The sequence below is a fragment of the Molothrus aeneus genome, chromosome 15, assembly GCF_037042795.1.
Source record: "Molothrus aeneus isolate 106 chromosome 15, BPBGC_Maene_1.0, whole genome shotgun sequence".
NCBI classification, from domain to species: Eukaryota; Metazoa; Chordata; class Aves; order Passeriformes; family Icteridae; genus Molothrus; species Molothrus aeneus.
Genome location: NC_089660.1, coordinates 11898511 through 11926446, shown reverse-complemented (window position 1 = coordinate 11926446; position 27936 = coordinate 11898511). Strand labels below are relative to the sequence as shown.

Here is a 27936-nt window from a genome sequence, read left to right as displayed (position 1 = left end):
ATCTAAACATCTTATCAGTTAATCCTCCCCAGAAAATGAGCTCATTAAATTAGTGTAGAAGGGTATTTTGTGTCACAAATCCTTCTCCTGGTTGAATAAACAGATTTATTTATGTTGCAGAGAAGGAACATTTTTAATTTCTTGGTGACATTTTAATTATGACCACTGATGCTACAATTAGAAGCACAATGAAATCAGCACAGTGAGACAAGGCCATTCCCAGATTGTGTCTACTTGGCTTCTTAGAATACTTAGCTTCTTTTTCTGGTCTACAGGAGAATACATGAGAGAGGGGAAACACAGAGGTAATTTTTAAGCAAAGAGAGTGGAAATTAGGGCCATTGTTCTCAGTCCAAAATGATGTGATCATATCTGTAATTTTCATTTCATGGCTGCTTTTGTTTCAAGCTGTACCAAGCTGGTTCTCTGGACTAGTCACTGGTGGTAAAATTCAGTGCTAAAAATTCCTAGAATATATCAATTTAAACATTACTGTTGCTGAAGGCAGGGAGTGAGAGAAGGTGTGAAAATGGATTTGGTGATTTCCAGCTACACTGATCCTTAAACAGAAGACTGCTTTTTTTTGTGTCAAAAAGCTGGTGAGTAAAACCAGCTTTCAAGTTGCTTTGAAAAGTCAGTAAGACCACACTAATTTCTTTAGCCCATGTGTGTGTAGTACCTGGAACAACACAGTATTGCCCCTGATTGTGATATGAATAATGATAAAGGCAGGGAGAATGAATAATCTCAGGCCTTGATTATGAGGCATTCAGGAAGAAGAAGTGGCCATTCCTGCTAACTTCCCTTTGTTTAAATAAAGAAAATATTGCATTATCAGAAGTCTGGAAGAAGAAGACATTCTTAATTTTAGGAATGTTCAATCCAGTAGTAAGTTCCCTTTTTATGGTTTGTCAAATTATACTTTGTGTGTGCTTGCTGCATATTTGCATATACTTGTTTTCTTTGCATAGGTTGTTCATTAGTTTAAGCTATTGCACAGGTATTTATGAAGTGAATTATTCTGTGTAGCTGAACTCATTTAATTTTTCATTCCTGGGTGACTTCATTCGTCTATAAACCTCACTAGATGTCTCTGCTATGGAAAAGCTGACAATGTCTTTAAATGTCTGTCTTTGAAATGAAAAAAGAAGCGTGTGCAGCAACAAAATCTCACTGAGCTAGCGCTAGTCTGGTTATTAGCAAAATTCAATTTTCTATGACTTTTTCTTTTAGTCTCGTTGAATATCTCCTCTAAAGAATCCTGATTATGAACCAGTCTGACAGCTGTCAGTCACAGGCTAATTGGAGTGTATCTGTGCAAGGAGCTTAGAGTCAGTTATATGTTGAAGAAAATGCCTTAGAACTAACCTTGACTTTTATCTTAAAGCCAAAATAAGGAAAGATGTGTTTCAGTTTTTGGTTGTCTGTGGTTTTCAGAGTGTTTTTCTGTATGATAAGTCAGATCTGGAGAAAGAAAAGTAGATAAAAGAATAAGAATGCTCCCAAGTACAGATTTTTCTTTTATGAATAATGGTTAAGGGCAGAAATAACTTCTTTAATGTGTCCTGCACTATAACTGTTCTGGAGCCATTGTGGGTTAACAGAATTTTCCAGGTCATTTATGATAATCCTTTTGTGATGGCAAGATTGTCTGGCAGAGTGACGGAACAAGTGAGCTAAGATCACTTAAATCTATTTATAACAAGGGCTGTAGCACTTTGATTATCCTGGGGATTCAGAAGAGACTGATTTTGTATCTGAGTGTGAGGTCTGTTGGGGATGGAGATTAATTTTATAAAGAGGTTATATGCAATCTCTCCAATCTTTGGATGATGGTTCCAGCAGAGCTGGGAAGTGAGCCTCCAATCTGTTGTCTCAGCATCTTTCAGTGTCTGAAAGGACATGGAAATAATCAGTGATTGGGATGGGGTGGAGGAGGCAGGGGGTGAGGGGGAAGAGTCTAAGATAGCATTTTTATATCATGATGGAGATAGTATGGGAGTGACACTGGGCAAAACTTGGAAGAACTGCTTCTCTTTCTGATAATAATCTGCTCTTATCTGTGTGTCTGGCTCCCTTATCAACCTTTCTCTCTCTTCCTTTGCTAATGGTCATTTCCTGGAGAGCTCTCATTTATATTAAAGTGCCTTTTTCAAGGAAGCCCCAGCATTGTCTGGGACTCTGAGCTGTCTGTTGTGCTGACTGAAACTCATGGGGGGGCCAAATAAGCATTTACAAATATCTCTTTGAGCTGGTCATCAATCAGGGTGACACAGGGAGCACTCCCAGCCTGATCTGCTCCTGTGCTCCTCATCAGGCTGTGCTGTGATGGAGAATTAGCCCTAGAGGCTTTCACTTGACATGTCAGCAGGATTTGGTGATGAAGCAGATTAATTTCCTCACTTCAGATTGGGAATTTGGCTTTCCTGACAAATAATAATTCTACCTTTACAGAGAGTATCCCAGTAGGGCAATTAATTTGATTTTGCTGCATAATATTAATTGGTTTAGTCAACTTGCTTGATTACTGCTTCTTAATGAAACAGGTAGCATGTCATTTTATGTATAGTTGTTCAAACTACTGCACAGATTCCTTATTCATACCACATATTTTAATCTCTCCTCTTCTACCAGAGACAGTTTTTAATTTTTAATTTATTATATTTTAAGAAATCTTTCTGATCTATATTAAGTCTTATGATGTACATTAGTTGTGTTGCTCAGGACCTGCTTCTCATTTTTTGGTTCAGTTTTCTCATCCAGAATTGAACAGGATTTCTGTATTTAACATCCTATTACTGTAGATGAAAAAAAGTAGATACCTACACTAATTATTTTTATTTATTCTCCACTTCAGTCTCTGGTGCTCTGATTCCAATTTTCATTTTCCTGCTTCATGAATGCATTGTATTGGGTTGAAGTTTGTAAATTTTCAGCAGCAGCTCTCAAATCCCTTCCCTGGTTATTTTGCAGCAGCATAAGCCTAGACCTCATGTCAGTAATTTTACTGACATTTGTTTTACTGACAATTTGTTTTTCTGTTTTATTTTCCCAGTTTGGGCTTGTAGTTTTTTATTTTATTGCTAGCTCATAGGATCCCACACTCATCTGCTATTTCTATCTGCTAAGCCCAGGAAGTAAAATGATACTATAATCCACTTCAAATCACATTATAACAATCCTTATTAATTGAGTCTTTGTCTTTAATCACCTCATAAGATTATGATGATGGAGTTTTGCTTAAAAACTGCCACCCATGCTGTCAATAGGGCCACTGGATCTCCCTGGAATCCTCTATTTCTACATAATTGAGCATGTTACTTCATTAAAAACATTTTCTTTTATCCCAGCCTGAATCTGGCACTCACTTTTTTCCACACATGACTCAGCACCATAGGACCTGCAAATTGTATCAAATTTTCAAATCTGTTTAATGCTGAGGTGCAAAAAGCTCACAGATAAAACCCTCCTAATTACCAACTCTGATTGTGTGTCTGGAGCTGGGTGATTCCATCTGATACTTCTAATTAGGGCTGAAATTTCTCATTGGATATTTTGGTCAGGTAGGAAATGATCATGGGAATTATATTGATTAGGGTGCAGGAATGTTTTTCTTGGTGGTTTTTTTTTTTGAGGTTGGGGATATATTTTCTCCAAGTTAATAAGGAATTAAATTCCATTTTAATTATATTTATGTTGACTCAATTACTACACTAGCAAAATTTTGTGATGTAGCTGGAGAGGATCCTAAGTCAAATCACTACTTAGGTCTTGCTTTCTGAGCATGAATCAAAAATGTAGAAACACAAATTCAACTAACATACTGGGATGTATATTAATATTCTCAAACCTCATTACTGGTGGGTGGAAGCTCATTCCCCCTTATTTTTTTCTGCTCTAGCTTCTTTGAATCTTCCTCGTATTTCACATAGGGCTTTTTTACTTCTTAATGCTTTCCAGCTGAATCTCTGGAATCCATCATCTGTGCTGCTGTTTTCTTCATTTTTCTTCTTGTGTTTTGTACAGAATGCATTTTTTATACTATTCAGTATAAAATACAACACAGACTACAGATAAAAGAATGTTTTATATAGCAAAATATACCTAACATTTATAATATACTTTATTAACTCATGAAAGTTGAGCAGGATTTTATTGGTCTGCCAGCATTTCATGGGAATCATTTGATAACACAATAATCGTATTGCCACATTATCAACCTTGCATTTTAGTGATCATATATAAACTCACTTTTGTTTCCATAGCATCTTATATTGCCTATTAACTTACAAATAAAATACCAACATCATTTCATCAAAATCTTTTTTAGAGCAAAAATATATTGCTCAAAAGAGAGTATATATGTATCTTTTAAAGAAAAAAAAACTTATGGAGCACAGGCAGTAAAATTTTATGTTTGAGTATTTACCAGGCTATTTTTTATACTGGTAGCTCAGTCTTGCACAGATTGCAGTCTAAACACAGTTTAGACTACAGCAACTTACATTGGTCTTCCTAATTCAGGTTTCTCACATGGTGTGTTCCTGATTCATTAAGATTGGACTACACAAAGGTTGATGTTTTATCTGCTCATCCAGTATCATCTAATCCAAGTAAATTCCAGTATTTGTTTAATACTCACCAGGGTCAAACTCATTTCGCCATTTTTTGAGTCCAAATACATTTATCATATGGAGAAAAAATATGTTAAAAAATCCAAAAAAAAACAAAAGGGAGTTTGTTTTCATGGAAACAGATCCAGTTTGGTGATTCAGCATCTTACAGAGAGTAACAATAAACTTTTGCTCCAGAAGCTAATTTTTTTATCACATACAAAGGCTGCGTTAGTTCAGGATAAGTGTCTCAGAATGGACTGGAATGCAGCAACTACTTAGTTATTCCTTTCTATGTCTTACTGTCTCCTTTGACTAGATTGGAGATGACTAAATGGGGATTTGTTTTGGTATTTAGGCCATATACAGTTGTTACAAGTCACAGCTCTGGGGCACTGCTGTCCCAGGACTGCTGCTCTCTAATTCTGACATAGGTTGCCTGCAGCCACAAAATCTTTCCACAAGCTTGTTGTGTTTCTTGATCCCACAGTCCTTTGTGGCATGAAACAATCTGTCATCTCACTTTTTTCCTGACTCTCTTCCCTATATCTTGCCCTAACAGCTCTTGGCAAAAGCAAGAGTGAAACAAAGGCAAGCAATTGAAGGTTTAGCAAAACTGAGGGGATCTGCAAGGAACTTCTAGCTCAAATGTTCCATTAATACCACTGAGAACAGAATTTCCATGATTTATTGTTTTACCAAGTTCTGTCAAGAGTAAAATTCAATACACTTCAGCCTACATGGACCAAGACCTCAAACTGGTTTAGGCACCCACGTTTCAGAGGTTAACTGTGGTTGAGATAGATCATGTGCTCCTTTATCACATTTGGCCACACTAATTTTCCTAGGTCATGAGAATTCTGTCTAGGTACACACAGCTTGAAAAAGAACTTTGTAGAAAGCTTCAAGACTGTGAAGCAAATTATGCCCACACAATGAGAATTTATGGAGAAAGGAGGAGAAAAAGGTGGCAAATGAGTGAAGAGTTCTGCCTCTGTGCACATACTGGAATATCCACTTAGACTTCCAGGTTTTGTGCATCAATGGCATTCACACATTTGAGTAGCTCACCATTTATCTCCATGGGAAATTAGAACAAAATTTTGGGGGTTACTGAGATGGACATCACTCATGAGTAGCTTGTTCTGGCTCATTTAAAATCGTGGTTATGTTGTCCATATGGCTTTAAGTAAAAAAGAAAGCTTGGAGTGTCAAGCCCCAAACTTTCCATTGGTTTCCATAAAATTTAGAAGGAACTGTGGTTCTGTGGTTTGTTCATCCTCCTCAGCAAATTATGCAGTGCAGTATTCTGTGCATGAATTCTGTTGTGTTGCAGGTGTCTAGACATCAAAGTTGAAGTGCAAATTAACACTAAAGCTATGGCAGATAGAAAAATCACTTGAACTTGGGGAGAAAATTCATATTTACATGTATAAATTAAAAATAATTTAATAGCATTTTAATAATTTGATTAGAGGTTTAGAACTGTTTCATTAGGTTTGAGAGTTCATCCTCATCATACCACAATTTAAGCTCTAAATACACATATTTAAGACATAGTTATTTTTCTTCAATTACTTTGTGCCCTTGGCAGAGTCCCAGAGCTGATGCAAATTTCTCTAAGGGTCAGCAGGTTTTGCACTCTGTTATGTTAGCCATAGAAATACTTTTAAAGCATTTCATAGAGATAAGCACTCTGCCATCCTCCCCTCCCTCCCTCCCCCCCGAAGCAAACAGTAATTAGGAGCAATGAAAAAAGAAGAATCTGATTTTTTTTCTGACTTGCCCTAGACTGTGTTTCATATTTATTGACCAGCAGTCTCACAGTGTCCTCCTCGGAAGATTCAAGAGCCATAAGGCAACTGGTTGTATTTAATAATCTTCTGCATCAGCAGTTTTGCCTTTTGGGCTCCAGAATTGATTTTCCTCATCTTGGCATATTTTTACAGCTCTGCCCCTTGACCTCTGTTGCTCTGCACTGGCCAGCAGTGACACAAGTGGCAAAGGAAATGTAAGTCAGGCTGGTGATTTCTGGAACATCAGAAATGACAACTGTAGAGTAGAAGTGATGGGTACCGTGAGTTAAGACTGTTCTTTTGAAATATATTGCAGCAGGGAATCACTCGCCACAGGGAGACCATTCAAACTTAGGGAACTTTCTTCTTTATGAGGAAATTCACTGCAAGGAAGGCAACGTGTCTACCCTGCAACCACAAAACCCAAAGGTGTTGTCAAGACATTTTAGGCTTCTGCTAAGAATTCCATAAACTGTGTGAGAACCATCTATCTCAAAAATCTTTGTCTTTGATTTTTTCACCAGAAACAGGCTGGGGTGAAAAAGTTCTCCACAAAATGTGTTTCTGTTTAATTTAGAATTCTCTTTTAAAACTGACTTAGCCACAATGTGCTTGCATGCTATTGCCTAGTACGGGCTAGAATTTTGGGTATTAATAGCACATTCCAGTGCTGAGACTTGTAATGAACATTACCATTACTGTGGTGAGGTTTTCAGCTTTCCCTGCCTTTTTCTAATTACCTGCCTCTTAGCTCTTTGTACAGCATTCACTGCTGAGAAGTCCCAGTTGCACACCACAGATCTAGCTGCTGTTAGAGCTAACAGCACTAATACCAGCTGATACCTGACATTTTTTCTCAGCAGAATATAAAGGTCATTGAAGAAGCTTGGAAGAGCAAAGTGAGCAGTTCCTTGCATGATTTTTTCAAATCTGGAGTACTGCAAACAATTCTCCCTCTTAAACATAATTCATTTAAAGAGGGAAGTGTGAGCTGAGCAGCTCAGCATTATTATTACCATTTCACATTACTCAAAAACACTTGATAATTTGAGTCTTTGGACAGCTAAACCTTTGGGTTATAGCACCAAAAATATGGTATTGTGACCACAGTGGATGTTTTTCTCTTGACTGTGCAGAAGTGCACTGAAAGTTATGTTCACATGAACAGTTTCCTAAATTTCAGACATCCTGAGTTACCAGTTATTGCAGCTAATAGGTCATGGTCTGGTCTGCCTGGTTTTTTGCCTGTAGAAGTCTGAGTTTCTTGGACAGAAAACTGTTGGCATGCATCCAGTGTTAGTGGTTTCTTGGCCTTTCTGAAACACTTTGGTTAACTTTAGAAATAATCAAATTAATACATTTAAATAAGAATTATTCAGAGATAAGGAATGGTGTTTCCTGTGAGAATCATTTGTCCCTCTTTGGAGCAAGAAGTGCCCAAGGATAACTTTGTGTCCTTTTCAATCTTATTGTTTAGTGGTCCCCCTCAGAGCAAGCCCCACACTGTCACAGACACATTTTCTGAAAAATCCTTTCCTTAGGATTTTTCCTCCTGAGAAGCTGAGAGGCCTCAGGAACAAAATGTAACCAATGGTTATCTGCTGCTGTGGAATGCATCTGTGATTGGGCTTATGTGGTTGTTTCTAATTAATGGCCAATCACAGTTTCGGGCTTGTTGGTCAGTCACAAGATTTTATCATCATTCCTTTCCTTTCCTTTCCTTGCTAGCCTTCTGATGAAATCCTTTCTTCTATTCTTTTAGTGTATTTTTAATATATTATTTACTTTTAATATAATATATACCATAAAATAATAAACCAGTCCTCAGAAACATGGAGTCAACATTCTCGTCTCTTCCCTCATCCCTGTGAACACCACACCAAGGCTGAGGCTTTTCCCCAGAGCCTGCTCTGTGTCAGGTCACCCCTGCAGGGAGACTCTTTGGGTCAGGGGCTGCCAGGCAGAGCAGTGGCCAGGGGAGCATTGTCCAGTGGCTTGGGCACGCAGGCACTGGCTCCTGCTGAACCCCAGGAGTCGTGGGTCAGCAGCTCCGACATCACCTCCTCCTCTCTTCACAGAGAGGAGCATTTGCTGCTTGCCAGCCTCCTTCAGCCTGTGTTGAGCTGCTTCAAGTCTGACTTTACACCTTCCTTACTTTCAGTTATTCCCTCTGGGTGGTACAGGCAGAGTTTCTGTGTGTTGTTTTCTGCTGTGTGCACTGATAAGAACAGGGTGTCCATTCCAGCTATGCAAAGTACACTCTGTGATGGGTCAAGTAGCAGAGCTCAGATCTCAGGCAAGTTCTTCTCTGTTCCTATATAGAAATTCATAGTAGTAGAAACAAGTTGTATTTTCCATCTGAGATTTTAATGTGATTTGTTGCAATTCTGTTTGTTCTGTGCTGGTTTCTGTTCAAGATCCTTCACTGCACTGACCTTGATGTAAGCTTGTTTTCCTTTATTCCCTAACACCATCCAGCCACAGTTATGGTGTGAAAAGAAATCGATTATTATTTGCTTTGCACTGACTGTGCTTTCAGATATTATCAGCTGTTTTATCTTTTAAATATACATTCCCAGCTATTAAATGCTAGATATAATAAAACAAAATAATAGCTAATAATCTGTGTAGCTTGCTTGCAATACAGAGATATAATACCTTGTCTGACATTTTTTAGAGCCAATATTTACCTTTATCACTGGTAAGTGCCTTCTGAGACTCATTATTCATGTAATTCCCATTAAGAGGCAGTAGTAAAACAGCCTGTTGTCTTACAGCTCTTGTTGTTAAGTACATTATGTTTAGTAATAAATACGTCAGCTTTTGTTACATCAGAGAATTATTATTATTTCTTATCTCTAGACATTTATAAATAAATGAATCATGTTTATTTATAAACTTCTTTCCATTTATTTCTTGCAGTAGCCAGATAAAACTGCTTTTCTCTAGGTTATTTTTCTTGAAGCTTATTTATTCCTTTTGAACCTAAGGCTTTAACAAAATTAATATTCTCACTTTTTGTATCTTTTACTTTTCAGTCAACCAAGGACAGTATTCAGGAAAATAAAAGTTGTATTAAAAGATAAATTTTGTCAGTTTAGAATAATGTGTGTAAAAATATCTCACAGAATTGACTTGGATATCTAATTGTTATTCCTACTGCCTCTACTAAGGCCTGATACAGGAACATGACAAGTAACTTGGGTCTTAGATTTGTCTGATCAAGGGTTCCATGCAGATCCATGAAAACCCTCAACATAAATTTCGAGCTCTGTTATATAATTAAGAAAATGTTTTGCAGCAATGTGAAGATAACCTAGAATTCTTTGTCTCTTTCAAAATCTTGAAACCCATGGCTTGCCCCCTAAGTATTTATGGCATTGTCCATGTATCTGCAAGAGGAAGATTTTTAGCTGCATGCTCTGGTAGAATTCAGGCTCAGAAAATTTTGTTAGTAGAACTGCACAATCCAATGATGTTTTTGTGTTATAATTGCTTTTTAGCCTCACCAGTATGCTTTTAAAAGTCATTCTCTACACGGATAGAAATAATGAGGTTTTCAAAAGAATCGGGCACCTGTTTAATTCTGCCCATATCCACCTGAAAGCATTTTTGTTGTTTTATTAACTCATTTGCTAGGAGCAGACCGGGGGACTGAATGATGGATGGTTAGTTATCAACTAAAGCTATGATAAGGACTTTCTGCTTTACCAGTTCTTTGTATTGTCCATAGTGACCTTTCTCTTCTGTCCCAGTAGTCTTAAAATTATTCTTCTCTACACTGCTTGGGAGTTGCAAGCCAAAAATCTGTTCAAAAACTGTTAAATGGATGCAGAACTTTTGGCCCTGCAAACTTCTTGGAAAAGAAAGCCTGGGTTAGGACCAGAGATGAACATAAGCATTGATATTCAGTGATCAGAACACAGCTCCAGTACACAGCTCCAATTTTTAGAAAGCTGCTAGTGAAGTCATGGCTGGCATCCTCTGAACTGGAAAATACTTACCTTTTCTGCAAATCTGGCTATCTTTTGATGGATAGATGACATGGATGTAAAAAGTTCTTGCAGGTGTGACCATTCTGGCTTTGCAGCCATTAAACATTGCATCAGTACATTCATAACTCACATGGCTCACCCTGTCCTTTAACTGTGGAAAGAGCATACATTGCTCCAGTAACTTCATTAAAGTTTTCTTTGCCTTCCACAGAGATGAGAGGTTGGTGAGGAACAAGCGGGTAAAGGCCTTAATAGCCCAAAGTCAGATTTTACTTGGTCTAAATTAGCAGAGCTCCTACACAAATCAGGGCTGGTGAGGCAAGGTAGGGATGGATTTCCATCAATGGAAAACAAATTTTACATTAATCTGTGTATTATTTTGTCATGTGCAGGAGGTGTAGCTACAAAAATACTTTACATGGTCATGTTAAAGCTAATGTTTGTCGTAAGATTTCTATTTCCTCTGAAATACGTCACTACCTTGAAGAATGGTGTCCCTCACAGCTGCTCAGGCAGGAGAAAGATTAAACCCGAGCATGAGGTTTGGGGGGTTTTGTACAAAAAAATCAAAGCAAAACCCTGTTTGAAATGCCTCCTGAATTATTAACAATTTCATCAAGAAAAAGAGATTAACTCTTATTTATGTTTAATTGAGAAATAGTAGTTTTCTTTCTTAAATTTATGTGCCTACAGCAGGTCCTAATAATTGGTAGTGGCTTTTACTGTGACCTCCATTGTCTTTTTCTCTGATTCAAAAGGTGTATTCATTTGCAAGATTCTTGGCTGAAGTCCATTTCACTATTTTTATAAAGTATTTCATAAAAAGATAATTTAGGAAAAAGATCTTTCTATTGTATTTCATGGTTTTTAATATTTGGTTTTAGATAACCATAAAAGATTTCCTTCCCTTATATTCTTTTCCTGGAAGTTTTCGTATCCTTGCAGTAAATTAGTTACATTAATAAATATCACTACAATGGAGAGCCATCCTAGAAGCTCACCAATCCCTTCTCTGAAGTGTGGTTCTGCTGCTATGGCCAGTAATGGAACAGGCTCTCCAAAGTAACTTTCATTAATTCTATGGCAGCTGAATTATTTTTTCCTATGAGGCATTTCAGGGATCTGGTGCTAATCAGATGATACATGTAAATTCAAGAGTGTGGCAAAGGTAGAGTGCTGGGGAGCCAGCAGCAAATCACTGCTAAACAAATGGAACATCTTGGGGCTGCTTTAGATCCTTAGGCTTGTACCACTTGAGGCCGATCAAATACTGCATTATAAGGACACTTGAAAAGAAATTCATTGTACCTGTTTGTATTCAAACATCCTTGGCTGAAGAAGGAGCTCAGCAAACACATATTTGCTCCCTTGACAGCACATTGAGAAAAGCTGCGCCCTGTGTTGGCTGATCTGCAGGTTTCTGTGGGGAAGTATCTCTAGTCTTTGGGTGAGATGCCCATAATAGCTGTGCTGCAAGTGCAAAGCCCACTCAGAGCATCTTCAAATGCCCTAGAGCAGTTTAATCAAATAAATTTATCAGCATTTGTGAAGTCATCCTGCCAGTTTGGATGGGACTATGGCCAGAGAGAATGAGCCTACAGAAACTCATTGTTTCAAGGCTTTTACCTCTCTTGTTGTGTTTGACGTAGTTTGTAATCAGATGGAACATGACATCAACAGCTTGACAGGCTGATAATACACTTCACTTGCAAAATTCATGTGCTAGGACTGTAAACACATTTTTATTTAAGCTATGTCATCTTTATGCATAGCACGAGGATGTTTTCTTCAGTGGATCTGCTATAGAAAGGCAGAGGAGATCTAGCATTTTTATATTTTAAAGTATGACTGAATTTTTACAGCCCATAAGAAAATGTTTGATTTTGCCCAGTCACACTAATTTATTTGGACAGTCGTTCAGATACAAAGCAGAGGCTGAAAGAAGTTATCTTATTACTTGCTCCTTGAAGCATGTGTGCCCCATTTTCCAGACATTAGGGTGTTTCATAAGTTGTTATTATTTATCATATTGATGAAAAATAGAAGGAGATAGAAAGAAAATCAGTTTTTTCAGGTCTTAGAGTCCAAGAGAAAGAATTTAATTAGAAAAGTCATGGGTGCTGTAAAAAAGGTTCTTGACCACTAAGAAAGTCCTGAAGTAGCTTCTAGGGATGATTCAAGGAAAAATGAAGGAGCCTCTGTTGATGTTACATCAGAACAAACACAGAACTCCCATGTCAGGGTGCCATGCTGGACTGACTGGTGGCTGTGAATCTGTCACCTGATGAGGCTGTTCTTCCACATTGTGAAACTGAATAATGTTATAATTTTTTTTTTTCCTCTGAGTCAAATCTCGTTGCCTCTAGACATTTTGACTCATTTTTACTTGAGTAAAATTCTGCCTAAAAATGTCTGAGCAGTGACAAAGATGTGAGAATCCCCATGTATGCTCTGCATCTGGCATGTGAGCATAGGAGGTGGGTGTTCAAACACTTTCTTTACCATCCTCTTCCAGAAAAGCCCGTGTGGGTTTTCATAAGGATTCATCTCCGTGGAGTCACTTGTAGGAGGCAAGGAGCAGGGATTCAGACTGCATTATCCTCATTCAAAACAGAGGAAAGCATAATAAATTAATAGAAACTGAGTCCTTCCAGACTTGGCTTCCATTTTGAAGAAGCCTTCTCTAGGAGTCATGCTTGAGAACACTATGAATATTGTTATGTAAAATGTACACTTCTAGCAGCCTTTGGGACCCTCTGAAGCTGTGTGTCTGTACATGAAGACCACAAGCCTTGCTTCCAGGATCATTTCCAAGAGAGTTTGGGGGCTGAATGCACTGGAATGACTTTTCATCTCTCCTTTTTTCTATTTGGGAAAGAAAGAGGAGTTGAAAACGAAAATTTCCAAGATTTTAGTTGCTTGTTTGAAAGCTATTCCTACAACTATTTTAATAAAGGAAATAGTATTTTATATAGCCTGAGGTTCTGTTCTAACAGTCTTTCTTAGATCTGTGTGTTTATTTAACCAGTTAAATATCTAGCTTAAATAGTCATACTTTTACTCTCAATCTCTGGTCTATCTGCCATTTTATCTGGGAGAAAATGCATTTTATTTTGTTCCTACCTTGTATGAGTCAAAGTTGTGGTACAAAACCTTAACAATTGTTCATCTGATGCAATTAATTGCCTTTCTGGAGATACATGGTACAGACTGAGCTATCTTTTCTGAATGTCAAATCAGATTTGGGAAACATTCCTGTTATATTTGTCCCTGGAAAACACTGGACAGAAAATCACATCTATTAAAACTGCATTCATTACCAAATCCAAGGAAACGAAGGCTTTGAATGAATAGCAGCTAATCAGGCAATGTGTCATAAAAGGCAGTAACTAAAGAAAACCAAAGTAAAACATTCACTTGCATTATTGAACATTTTTAGCTTTATTATTATAATAGAATTACAGTCTGACATAAAATAAAGAGCTTTTGCTAAACTCTGTAAAGCAATACATGCTTCTGCCATAAACAACCTCTATTAGATTTAGGTTTTATTGCCACATCACTGCACTGAGGTGCAATAAACATTCAATGTCATCTTTTTAAAATTATCTCAGGAGTAAACAGAAACTGTCCTCTATAAGAGTGTATCATTATTTTCAAGGAAGACTTACTATTATTACATGGTTTAGCAAAGCATTGTAAAAAAGCTACATAGAGAATACCTTGTCTTTGATAAACTGTGCAGTCAAGTTTATACAGTATAATACTATTGGCATAGACTAACTAAGAGGTGATATAATGCAATCCTTGCATAGCAAAAAGCAGACTAGGTAAGTAATATTCACATCTAATGTGCAAAATGCAGACCAAAAGGTAGCCATGAATTGCTAGAAAGATAAAATGCCCTAAATGAACACACTAGTTTAACGCCAAAAATAACAAGATAAACAAGTACACAGAAGTTAAAGAGCCATAGTTTATTTTTTTCTATACATATATCTACACATGATACCAGAGATGAAACATCCCCTTTTAAATAATATCCAATCAGATAACTTATTAAGTTCAGACAGGACTAAATGTTAGACAATGAAGAATTATTAAAAAAAATAAATCTCTAAATCAAACATTAAATATTTCATTTTGTAGATAGAGAATGTGAACTTTTTGATTTATTAAGAGTTTAGAAATCACTGCCTATTAAACTTGACTCTCAGTAGCTGTTTCTCTAGAGACTCATGTAGCACTGTTTCAAAATCCATTCAATAGCATAAATTACATTTTTTAATTGATTCTTGCAAATATCCACCATTCTTCCAGTCTCTTTGAAAAAACTTTATCTAAAAGTTTATTTCTAAGAGTTAGCAGTAATGATACTGACTAGAATTTTTTTAAAGGGAGCACAATACCTGCAAAATGGACATCTTGTATTTAAAGCCCTTACATATTGTTCCTACAAATATATTGCTACAGTAAAAATGAAATGTAGTAAGTTTACTCAATAAAATCTATTTTCCTGTACATTCTTTTATGTATGACTTCTTTGTATTTAATGCTACATATATTACATCGCTTATTGTAACAGTTATGTTTCAGCAAATATAGCAGTAATATACAGATGAACTTCTGTCTTAACAAATATTTCACCATTTTTACCTACCAAATATAATCCCATACTTTAGTGTTTATGCATGACCTGAGCAGACCAGTCATTAATCTAATAGTATACATTGGATGACATTGTCAAATTGCAAGCTGCTGTACACTTAACCACTTTACAAATGGAATAAATTCCAAGCACTTTCTGCTTATTTATTTTTGTAAGCTTTCCAGTACCACTGATTGATTTTTTTTCCTTTAATTCAGGCTCTAAATATGTTTTATTGAGCATTTAACAACATATTAAGAGCTAAGAGGTGAATCCTACACAATGTTTTAAGAACACAACTTTAAAAAAGTAAAAAAATGTACAATCTCATGCTGCATATTTACAGATATTATTTAAATACTATATTTTATCTTTCTGCTATTCATAAATCTCAGTCTAAAGCTTCTTTTAATGTATCATTTTATAAAAGAATACATTCAACATATCTAGAGCTTGCAAAAATTTTGTTTGGTTTTTTTTTGTTTTAACTCTCTAAAACATAGTGATGAGTAAAAGCTATCTTTAAAGCATCCAGGAATTGTTTGGATTACACAGGTGATAGTAGAAATTTGGGATCTGCACTTGGTTGTGCAACTGATTTTAAATCTAGTCTAGTGACAACTTAATGCTTGGAACGAGCTTGCAGTAAGAGAGCAGATTAAAGCATTTGTTACCATTAGATCTTATGTGCTATACAGTGACAAACTGTACCTAGAGTGAGTAGATTTCCTTTCTCATTAAAGACTATTTAATATTATAAGTCAGGTAGTTTGGAACATAGAAGAGAAAAGGGATTAGGAAAATAACATATTTTATGGGATTCAGCAAATGGAAAGCTTTACATCCTTGAAAAGATTATAAACAGTGCCTGAATAAATGATACAGTCTAAGATGTGCATCAGGAATGTCATAAAGAATATTTCCCCCATCCCTAAAATCTTCTGAATAAAAATATCTTTTTCATATACATATACACTATCTTTTGGGGATATTCAGTACTAAGCTTGCTACAAATGGTTTCTTTTTTCTTTTTTTTCCAACCTCCCATTACTCTACAACTCTTCCATCTCCAAAATCACTTTTTCAAAGTATATAGTTTATAACATTCTCTCCCTCACACACAGTTTTTTTTTTCAAATATACAGTTATATTTTACCTTTTGCTAACTAAAGAAACCTTTATTTTCTTTAAGACAGAGGCAATGAAGCAAATGGGAATTACTGTATGTGAAAAAGGGAAGCAATTCCCAGAGCAAAAGACAAAACAGAACTATATGAATAAATGAGGTTATTGATGTGGAGTTTGAACCTTTAGCTGGGGCTCCCTGTTTAAATAGGTGGCCCAGTAGACTAAATTAAAGATTCCAAAAAGCAGAGGGAAGGCTATTCTTGATAGCCGATCAATTTTACTGACGCTGTTAAAAGTTTTCTTGGGCTCTGCAGGTTTTGTTTCTGGCTTCACTTCTTTGGGCTCAATTGTTGCACTTTTAGCAATGGTTGCCAGCCCAGGGTCCCTTGCAATATTAGGGGTGTAGCTCGTCGCTGCAGCTGTGTATGTGTTGTTTTTCTTGATGAGAGGATCCTTCACTTTCTTTGGCTGAAGAAAGAAGAAAATATTTCATTCTCAATACCTTCTCAACAGATGAAATTATCAAAAAGCACGGCAACATTTTGCAATTAATCCAATTCATAGCACAAAGTGTAATAAGCTGTAAGAGAGAAGTTAGTTCTGGGTATATAACTCATGCAAAATATTTAGGTGACAACAAATACAAAATCATCCATTTGTATTACTTGTATTAGGTAAACCAAATTAGATGATAGATAAAAATGAGACCTGATAGCTAGGCTCACTGGCAAAATCACCTTTAATGATAATAGCAATGACAAAGCACTCATAGTTCAATATTCTCACAATCTGTTTTCCTTGATCCGGATAAAAACTTACACGATGCCAAATTCTAAATATAGCCTTCCAACATTAAGGCAAATATTGTGATATGAAGAGTTTTAACATAATTTATACACAAAAATACACACTAAATTATCATGTAACCATGCACTAAAGGAGTGGTTTACTCAATAAGATGAAAAGCTGTCAGTATTCTGCTCACTAATGGTTTACACCAGAGGCACATGAATTATGGATTAGGAACTTAATGTTCTTCTCTGAATCTTATAATTGGATCATAATGGCTGAAATGGCATTCCATATGCAAAGACTTTAATGTCTGTATGACTTTTTCATCCACCTACTTATATTGCTAAAGCAAGAATATATTGAATATCTTCTAGGGGAGGAAGACTTACTGAGCTTACTTAAACTTAGTTTATCCATAGGTCCTTATATTTTCTAGCATTCTATTTTTGGGACCTACTTGTAGGAAAAAAAATAAATTTTGACATCTGAGCATATCAGTTAGAATTCAACTGTCCAGTTTCTGGCAGACCAAACCTGTTCTTCAGCCACTGCCCAAGGATAATCACAGGAGAGAGATGTAGTGGGTCATTAAGAAGGTATCAGGATTCCTCCAATCGTGAGAAAAAAACTCCAACAACAAAACATATAGCAAAAACCAATTCCAACAGCTTAGCAAAATCTGCAGGCAGTATTTGCCACAAAAAGAAAAGGCAAATGTTATCCACTTTATCCTCTTGGGATGGGGGGCGGATATGGTTGAAGAGAAAATATCAGTGGAATTTAATCTGTTAGGCCATTCACAAGGCAGCAAACACAATTCTCTGTTTTCAAGAAGCAGCTGTCCCAGGGAGGCAATATTGTGGTCACAGTACCTTTAATGACAGATCAACTATAGGGTAATGGCTACTTTGACCCCCTAATAATGGAGTTTTGATTCAAAAATTCTTGTTCAAGAGGTGAACATTTCAGGGAGTGGACAGACTCCTGCTGCACACCTGGGAACAGGAAATGAAGCTGCAGAAACCTCAGGGCAGATGGGGCAAGGCTTGTGGAGGAACAGCTTTGGAGACCCATGCTGGAAGGAAATGTAGGCTCAAATGTTAAAACTATGCCACTTAGTAAAGAAAGGGATTCACCTAATGATTCTGATGTAGATGTTCTTTAATTCATGGCAATAAAATTCTTAGCTTCAGGCCAAGAAAAAGCTTCAAATCTTCAGAACAAACAGGTTAAAAAATATTCCAACAAAAAAAGGCGTGTCAGGTTTTATTTTGTTTGGGTTTTTTGTTTATTTTGTTCTTTTTGTTGTTGTTGTTTTGTTTTTTGTTTGGCTTTTTTGTTTGTTTTGGGGTTTGTTGGGTTTTTGTTTGTTTGTTTGTTTGTTTTTGGCTGTCCATTTTTTCCCTTCCCAGGTAGGGAGGCTGCTAACATGGTTGCTGAGTGCAAAGGCAATCCTGTTTGCTGCTCATTCAGATACACAGGTGAGCAGCAATAAATCCAGCAGACAAAGAGCAGCTTCACTGAAGTCTCAGAGGAAACCCTTTCAATAGATTTAAATGTCACTAGAAATTCGATCCACAGAAAACCCTGACACCAGCCTGGGTCTTAATATTTCATGTCAAATTCAACTTCATGAACAAGCAATATGACAGCTAATTAGAGCTCTAAATTTGATTAGGCTGTGATGCTCTGATCATTGAGATCTTGCCTTGCTGTCTTTTCCTCACTGCAGAAAACTCACAGGTACCAGCAAATGACACATAAAGCCCCTTACCTGCTAACAAGCACAAAGCCATAAATCTTCCATAGTTTTAAATTATGTTTGTAGTGGTGCATGTTGTGTAGGAGTTTTTTAAGAATGTAATTGTCTTGGTAACAAATGAAGCAGCTCATTATAGTAACTACATTACAAGGGAGGATAAATTAGCAAGGCAATATTTAAGGATAAAGTTTTATCAATGCAGTTCATTTTTATAACAAATATCATGAAAACAAAGAATCAAAAATATTATTTTCAGTGAAAGTATCATCAATAACTGAAAACTCAACATTGAGCAGCAGGTGTGGAGATCATTACTGTAAGTTTGTTTTGATATTTCAGTCCCTTGTTCTACAATACTTTTGTAGTAGTTGCCACAGTATAAATGCCATAATATAATTTGGAGGTTTTTTCACTGACTTACACAACGAATATACATAAATAATATATATACATATAATCCTGAATTAAAAACAAATCTTTGCATACCAGTGAGTAATATCTGCTCCTCCAAATACCTGTTCTGTTGGATCTCTAGTCTGTGAGTGTTCATGATTACCAGCTGGGGAAGTAAACCCAACTGAATGAGCTTGCTCACAGAAGCAGCTGATATGGTAATTCCCAGGAAACAGCAAACTTCTCTTTTATCCCCTAAATGTCCTCAACAATTTCTTGGTGCACTTGTGGTTTGTGGACCAGGTCTGATCCCAGACCTAAAGGAATCAGTGGGAGTTTTCTCCAGTGCATTCATGGAGGTACAGATCAGGATTGCATGCTCCCAGCACAGCTCTCAATTCCTCCTTCTAAATAAACACATATTTCCTATAGCTAAGAAAGGAAAAAAGAACCCCTATGATGATTTACTTGGTCATGATGATAGAGCAGCACTTCTGAATTTCGTGCTGGGGAGCACTATACCTTGGGAACTGTCAAAAACTGCAGCTACAGAATTGTTTTTCTTACGTTTACACTGAGGCATCCACGCTTTCTCTTGTTCAAATAGCAAAACATAATTGCCTTCCCTTAAAATAATACATGTTGATTTTTTTTTTCTGCTCAATTCCTGAAGTCAAAATCTCAGTAGAACATTTCATTATGAATTGCATGAAGTATCACCCAGCATGTCAGAAGTAGTATTTAGGTATTAAATGTCTAAGTAATCATGGCATAGAAATGCTGTGTGTGGACACAGCAGCAAACTCCTTTGGAGCAATAACTCTTGTACATAATAACAATTTTTAACGTGCTAAACCCCTTCCCATAGAGTGACCAGTCACGTCAGAGTGTGTGTGGCCTTTTGGGGTGGCTGTGGGGAGGGGTTACCTTTTCTGGCACCACGCTCTTGCCGTCCCAGGCGTAGCCCCTCTTGGTGAAGTAGTTGACAGTGGCGAACTCGATGAGCGCCGAGAAGACGAAGGCGTAGCAGACGGCGATGAACCAGTCCATGGCCGTGGCATAGGCCACCTTGGGCAGAGAGTTCCTGGCACTGATGCTCAGGGTGGTCATGGTCAGCACAGTTGTTACTCCTGCAAAGCAGAGTTTGGGTCTTCAGGTTGTGTTTGTGCTTCATTTCCCAGCTGTTGTAGGTGGTACAGCCTTTTCTACACCCCCGGTTCTTACAAACTTCCCCGCCTGAGCTCAGTTTGTAAATGAGGATATCAGGTTTGAGTTCTGTGGAAGTTGCAGGATTATCAAAATGTTTTTTATACTTTTGTTCTTTCATGTTGTTATAATAGAATATTATTTTTAAAGTTGGAATGGAAATGTGATTTCTGAACTACTTTACTCTTCCTGGTATTTGAAGGATTTCATTGCAGTTCTTAATTCATGCGTTGCAATTTATACTACAGATGTAACAATTCAACATCTTAGTTCTTTCTTGCAGCAGTTATGAGATAGTTAGAAAACAAAAAAAAACTTGTTTCATCCTCTTTGGGATATTTTACTTCAAAGCTATACTCAAGGGCATCAAGATTTGTGTTATTTCATTTTTTTTTAAATGATGGTTTTACAGATTTCTGTCCCTTTATTCACTGACACCCTGAATATAGCAAACATTTTATGTAAGACTGACAGTATAATTTGCATTTCTGATATCAGAGCCTCCTCACGAACCTTTCCTCTCACCTGGCCCCAGAGAGCAAGCAGGACTGCACTGATTCACTCTGCTTGCAGCTGCTTGGAAAAATTAATCTCCGAGTGCACGCAAGGCATTTACATCAAATCACATGTCCACAAGTTACCTTGACAACTGCACTGTCATGTCTCCAATGTGTCTGGCAAGTTCATCTTTGCTGCACTGAGTGTTAGTGGAAATGAGCAGTGCTCTAAAATAGGTCAATTAATGATCAACGTATTTACGTGGTAGTGTGAAGAGCTTGAATTATTAGTGCCTAATGAGGAAGCAATTTCTCCTTCTTGAGATGTAACCAAATGTGTTCTTTGACTTATTGCTAGTGACCTTATGTTTCTCTCACATAGCAGCAGAGGAAAGATTTATAACTTTTATTATGTGTGGTACTAAATGGGCTAAAAGATCAATGTTGCGCTTCTGTATGTATATGCATTCATGCAAGATGTTCTGAAGCTTTGTTTCACTGCCATTTTGAAATGAAAAAGCTATCTTGATATATAATGATGGAGCAAACCCAAGAGTATTTACTAAATAACTGTCTTCTAAAATGAAAACTGAGAAATTTGTGGGTTCTTGAGCCTGTGAAGATAGCAGTTTGAAAACTGTGCAGTATTATATATTATCCATTGAGACTAGGAAATTCTGTTCTCCATGTAATGAGTGTGAAGTACAGCATTTCAAACTGATTATCAGACATTTCTTTTTAAATGGTATGTGCAAAAAGAGGTAAAATAGTTATAATTTCAATGGATTTGACTATAAAACTCCCTAGCAGAGTAGTTCTCAGCAAAGCTGATGTTAAAAATTCAGAATTAATTTTAGTTGCTAATCTAAACAACATTATGTGAATCAAATTTAATTATACTGTAGTCTAAACCACTGTTCTGTAAATGCACATCTATATATCAAGAGAAAGTCACTGCTTGGTTCATGAGGTCTAAGGCTGTGCAAGTTGTGATTTATTTCCAGAGAAATTGAGAAATTAAGCACCCCTGTGAATGGTGCAAGAAAAGATCCATAAAAATAGCTCTTGTTCAACACAAGCTTCAGAGGCTGCATTTCTCAACAGTGACTCTCTGACTTTGCCACGTTCAGAATAAATGGGTTAATTCTCTTTGGCAAAGCCAGAGGGCCAAAGCATCCTGTCCTTGCAGTGCCCTGAGGCAGCAAAACGAGTGTCCAAGCCAGCTTGGCTGGGGATGCTTCCACCTCCTGCCAAAGGTGTTCAGCAGTCCCATCTGGATATCACCAAGGACTAGGTCACAGAGCAGAAATCTCAGGCTCTAGCTTTCCTAAATGAAAATTCATTGCCTTTTTTTTTTTTTAATATATACTTGACTTGGGTTAATATCACCAAAGTATATGAAAGAATATTTTTAAGATGAGCATTTCCAAGCAGTGGTTAAACTCTAGGGACCAGCTGTATAAACTGGAGGGTCTTTTAGATTGCCTGCTCACTGCATTCCTTCAGTGCATGTATTCACTGCTCTAAGCACAATAAATTGTTGCTGATCTAACAGTAGCCTGTAAAAGGGATTAAGGAAAAAAAAAATTAAAATAAGAATTTTCCAAGGGCCTAAAGATGTCAAATGACAGATACCCATTGATTAAAGCCTTTTTGATAATCCCATGATTAACATTATTGCCATTGTCAGAGATGTTTTATTCATAATCTGATTGTTTTGGAATATTCTAATGGTAATGGATGGCTTGAGGTATTTTCAGGTCTCTTTTTACAGTCAGTTCCAAATCAGTTTAAAAGCTTTGGACCTATATCTTCACAATGAAATTTGTTAGCTCTTGTGTGCTGCAACATGTCCAGGCTCACACTGTTCTCCAGTACCACGTTACAATAACTACATTTACCACAGCATTTCTGAAACCCAATTGCCTCATGGTTGCCAGGAGGTTTACAGGTCTTGCTTACCAAACACAGTTCTTGCTGGGACAGATTCTCTGTTTAGCCAGAAGGACACCTGTGACAGTATCACTGTCATGATGCATGGCAGATAAGTCTGGATGACAAAGTAACCAATCTTCCTCTTCAAATGAAAATGTGTAGTCATAACAACATATTCCCCTAAAACCAAGAAAAAAGAGCATTAAAGCTTTTATAAATATACACAGCAGAGGTCTTTGAAGGAAGTGTTTTCCATTCCATTCACCCCTATTATAAAATAGAAATCCTTAAATCAAAATGGGTCAGCTCTGAAGAAAACACTTAATAAACCTGTTGGGTTTGTAAATTTTTCCTTAAAAATAAAAAATTAGACATTTCTGGGAAATGTTAATTAAATTTGCATATTTGCTCTGCTGGGTAGTGAATGAAAGTCTGCATTAACTGGTGGCTGTTTAAAGCTCTTGTAAAAGTCTTATTCCATTAGAGGATGGAAAGCCACCACAGCATAACCATGTAAATGCAACCTAAAGACTAAATCAAGACAGCCTCCAAAAATGTTTCTGTTGGGCCAAGCTTAAGATGTAATTGCTGGTGTGATGGTGTTTACATTACCACATTACCATTTGTGCTTTATGTACGCTGAAGTGTCCCTGTTCTGCTAATTTAGGACCTTAGTAAATGATTATTCTCTCCTGAAATAAATGATTACTACAAGAATAGCATGCAATATTTTCATTAGCCCTAATGCTTTTGGAGCTGCAAAGCTGTATGAGCTGGGTACTCCAAGTGCAATGAAAATTAATCGGTTTTTTATATATAAATAAATTTTATTTATACTTTCAATAATAAATATAAATATATCTAATATTCTAATACAATTACGTCATTCCATAAACCTTTCTTGCCAGCAGAGCAAATATTGCTCATTTTCAGATTATTATTTATGTAATTTAAAATGAATTTTGACAAACAGTATGTTCTCCAAAGTCTGAAAAACCTATTGTTTTTATTTTTTATATCTATATTTTTTAGTAGACTGATTCTTCTTATTATGCAATGAATGTCTTAGGAATGAAACAAGTAGACACGTAACTGAGTGGAAACTTCTGTCTAGATTAGAGATGACATGTGAAATTACTGTAGTTCTATTTTAAAATGTAGGCAGATGGAAGGAGAAAACTGCTCTTGTACAGGAAAAGCTTAAACTTGATTGAAAAACTATGTCTAGACATTGACTGCTTATGCACAGAGCATGTCAAATGCCCATTTCTGTAATGCAGAGTCCAGAAGAACATTCATTTGAGCAATCTTGCTCAATTTCTAACCCCAAGGAAAGCTTATTTATAAGATATGACAATATCCTTTCAATATAAAAGACAGCAGCCAAGGGAGAGAAGAGAAGAAATTTTAAATTGAATGGTAAAGCAAAGGATATATAAGGATTTTTTTTTTTTAAATAGGAACAGCTGTAGTGGGAATTATTACTTAAATTTTGCTCATCTTTCTTTAACTTTCACTGAAACAAACTCCTTCTCCTCTGTACCAGAGATTATGATCTTACAAAAGGTGCCAGTCTTGGCTAGGAGAGCCAACAATTTAATTTTATCTACTTAAAATATGACGTGGGAAACTATTTTAATGCAATCAGATATAGAATGTGCACAACGGTGTGTCAGAATTAATTCACTGATTGTAGATGGCAAGCTAAGAATACAGAGTGAACACACCACTGTACTCTGATGCTTTATTTAGCTGCCTAAATTATCAAAGTATTTTTAACCTCTGGAAAATGAGAACAAGATCCAAAGCATAAAGGCAATTAAAAAGACAGGGATTACTCTCATCTGTTAAGCACTGCAGCAGGTCTGAGCTGGGAGTCAGATAAAGGTGATGCTGAGGGAGTGAACTGGGCGAAGCAGAGGCCTGCAATAATGCTCTGCACTTCAGTTACAAGGCACAACCCTGTTCTAAAGTTTCCACAGTACCCATGGACTGCACTCATTGGGCAGCCACTCATTAAAAGATAGTAGATGTTTGATAAGATTGACTGAGCTGACTGCAGGGCATGAAAGCACTCCAGTTATTCACTGCAGCTTTGGCTCCCCATGTTTTCTGGCTTTCTTTAATTGAATAGCATCACCACATTTGTGACAGCTGCTGATCACTCATAACTTTCCAATTCCTCTGGGGTTCTGTTTTGAAAGCGTTGCAATGCAGTCATAAAATTCCCTACAATCTAAGATTTCAAATAGCTCTTGAGCAAAATATTGCCTATATTCACAGTGTCTGATGGCTGGGCTTTCACAAGTTGTAGCTTACACATCTTATATTCTCTTATCTCTTATCTTTTCTTACCCAAGGAAGTTAGAATGAAAGGTATTTCTTCTTAGATAAATTGCTTTTGGTCCACTGACTAGTCAATCTGATCAGCAGAGCTCTTGTTCATGCCAGTGCTCAGATTCTTACTGCATTTAGATCGTCCAAATTATCAGAAAATAAACTAAAAAATTGACATCTTGAAACAAGCATTGCCAAGTTAAAAACACAAGGGGCTGTAGCCAGCTTCAAGGTTTCAGGTATGTCATACTATAAATGTCAGCTGTATTTCTGTATCTCATTAAATTTTTGGAGTTAAAGCTGGTGCCAGGATTAAAGGAAATCGTGTTTGGATGTTTTTGAAAAAAACATCATGTTTTTTTTTGTGAAAATCGTGTTTCAGATGGTTTTGAGTTTATGACAGTTTTTTTCATTCTCTAAATACTTACTTGAGAAACTATGTACTTGCTTTTAGCAACTGTCCCCAGAAATATCAATCTTTGAGGATTCATATTGTTATGCTATTTTTGTCAGCCTATATAGTAAGCAAATAATATGAGAAGAACATGAGGAGTGCTTCTTTATTACATAAATTATTGGTTTTTCTGACTAGATCTGACACTGTAGGAAGCTTTTTAATTGTTCAAACATTTTTACCACCAGTTGAAGTAGGAAAATAATCCCAGGATGTATTATCTTTTCAGAGTCATGTTTTCCAAATCTGAAGTACATGTACTACAATTTACCCCTCACTCTTATGTCTTTGTATTTTTTACAAAGATCTGCTCTGAATTATATCTTGACAACCAAATATCACCCTTCCAAAGTATCTGTCACAGACCTGTGCTGGACTGCACAATCCCAGAGTCCACAGTTTGTCCCAGCAGGTCGTACTGGTTCAGTCGAGAGCCATCTTCAGCCACAACCACCGACCTCGCTGGCTCCCGTGTCCACTCATACACAACCTCTGCTCTGGTATAAGCATCTGATTCAAAAGAAATACATTGCATGTAAGCTTTGCACTTTCTGTTGCCTTATGGTTTTGTCAGAACAGTGTTTTGAGCAGTAGTTTGAATATTTAATTCTCTTTAATTATCTGTAGGAACCCACAACTATCTTACTGGAATTTATCTATAGGAAGTACAACTGATTTTTCCAAAATAGCTAAATAGCTGCTGTGGGGCTGGATTAAGGTTGGTCCTCCATGGCATGAAACTATTTCTCTCATCTATTTCCTGCTTACGTAAAGAAGTGAGAGTGAGAAGTGGAATTTCACGAGCATGCAAGAACCCCAATGCTTTTTCTCACTCCTAGCTACTGTAAAGAAAGATGAGCCCCAAACTTTTCAATTTTTCATAGTGTGCTGTTTTCTGGGCCTCTGTAAATCCTTCTCAGAGTGGCTTCAGTGATCCTCTCATCCTTAGCCTGGCTACAGCTCCATTTTGGTCATGCCCCATAACACTGTCCTTGCTGTGAAATGGGCCTAGCAGACACTTCTGAGGCTGCCTAGGAGAAAGTGAGTTTAAATCACAATTAGTTTATCTTTTGGTTTTGGTTATTTCTTATTAGTCCTCACACTCATGACTTGAGTTTGGAGCAAGGCAAAAGAAAAGTACTGTGGGCTCTCCAAGCCCAAGCAGTGTGGTGTCTTATACAAATCATTCAGCAGCATCTACACATGCCATTGAGGGGCTTTGTGCTGTTATTTATCTTCTTTCCAGAATTGAGCTACACATAAATATTTTTAATCCTAATTCCATAGTAAAATTCTGCTGTCATTTTGTGGGGTCTGGAATCTGGCAGCTCTCACTTGGAGCAGTTGGGTGGGAGTTAATTGACTACACAGAGGCAGCTCATGTAATTCTTTACACCTAAAAGGTACCCAAGGGCTTGAATGGGAATCAATGTGTGGCCAGAACCTGCATCAAGCTTGCACCCACCAAAGGCAGCGGGAGCAGGATGGGGCATCCAAAATAACAGAAGGACTCTACCTACAAGATGAGAATTTCCCTTTTTTCAGACTGACAAGCAGGAAGTGAAAGGGAAGAATCTCATTCACTTGACCTCATTTGTGAGTTAGCAATTTTACCTTATCAGTGTAAGAGATAACAGCTAGTAATTGAAGAGTCAGTTGGGTAGAATGTGCTGGTAAATTAATTGCATAGCATTTGATTCTGCATTATTGAAGCTGAAGGGTGCTTTTATCTTTGGGCTTCATATTCCCTAAGCACTGTAACATATCTTGGAATATGTTTTTGGAGTCAATGGCAAAAGCAAATCTACGTCTTAATAATTCTGACTTTAAAAATAATGGCCAGAGTAAACACAGAAATTGACTTGCTAATCTAGTCACATAAAGACAGTAATAAAATTAATTTTCAAGCATTTGTTCTGGAATATGAGCTTGGAAGAGAGAGGAGTGCTTTTCTGAGCTACTGAGAATGACTGGATTGGTTTAGAGGGAAGGGGCTGCACTGGGCAGTGCTAGAATTGAGCTGCCAGATTTGGTGCTCAATTCTGCTGCCCTCCTCAGCTTCCCGTTCACGTTGCATAAGCAGCAATGCAGCCATCTGCTCCCATCACTGCTGGTTTCCAGAGTGGCCTCAGTTTTAAACTGACAATCAGATGTTTGTGGTAAGAGTTGAGGAGAGCATCTGCCTTTCTGATTTTGTTTTGCCAACATATGGCATTTTGTGGTTCCAGAATTTCTTTAGCATTTGTCACATTGAATTTACACTGGAATAACCTCTAGCTTAAGCTGCTCTTTGGCAAATCACTTTAGCCTTGGAGCTGGGTCAACCATTTATTGGTCCCTCCAGTATGGGCAGAGTCCACAGGAGATGTGCAGCTCCTTC

General features: G+C 37.0%; 1 protein-coding gene across 3 annotated transcripts in view; it reads right to left on the bottom strand.

Moving 5' to 3' along the window:
- Window positions 1–13821: 13821 nt before the first annotated feature.
- GABRA1 (gamma-aminobutyric acid type A receptor subunit alpha1) overlaps window positions 13822–27936 on the bottom strand; it is a 39209-nt gene continuing 25094 nt past the window's right edge. For all 3 annotated transcript variants that reach the window (XM_066560388.1, XM_066560390.1, XM_066560391.1), the window contains exons 7-10: window positions 25923–26066; window positions 22793–22945; window positions 20055–20257; window positions 13822–16648 (exon numbers count right to left, since the gene is read on the bottom strand). In XM_066560388.1, coding sequence (XP_066416485.1) covers window positions 16340–16648; window positions 20055–20257; window positions 22793–22945; window positions 25923–26066 — 809 coding nt within the window. In that variant the 3' untranslated portion in view covers window positions 13822–16339. The remainder of the gene's footprint in view (window positions 16649–20054; window positions 20258–22792; window positions 22946–25922; window positions 26067–27936) is intronic.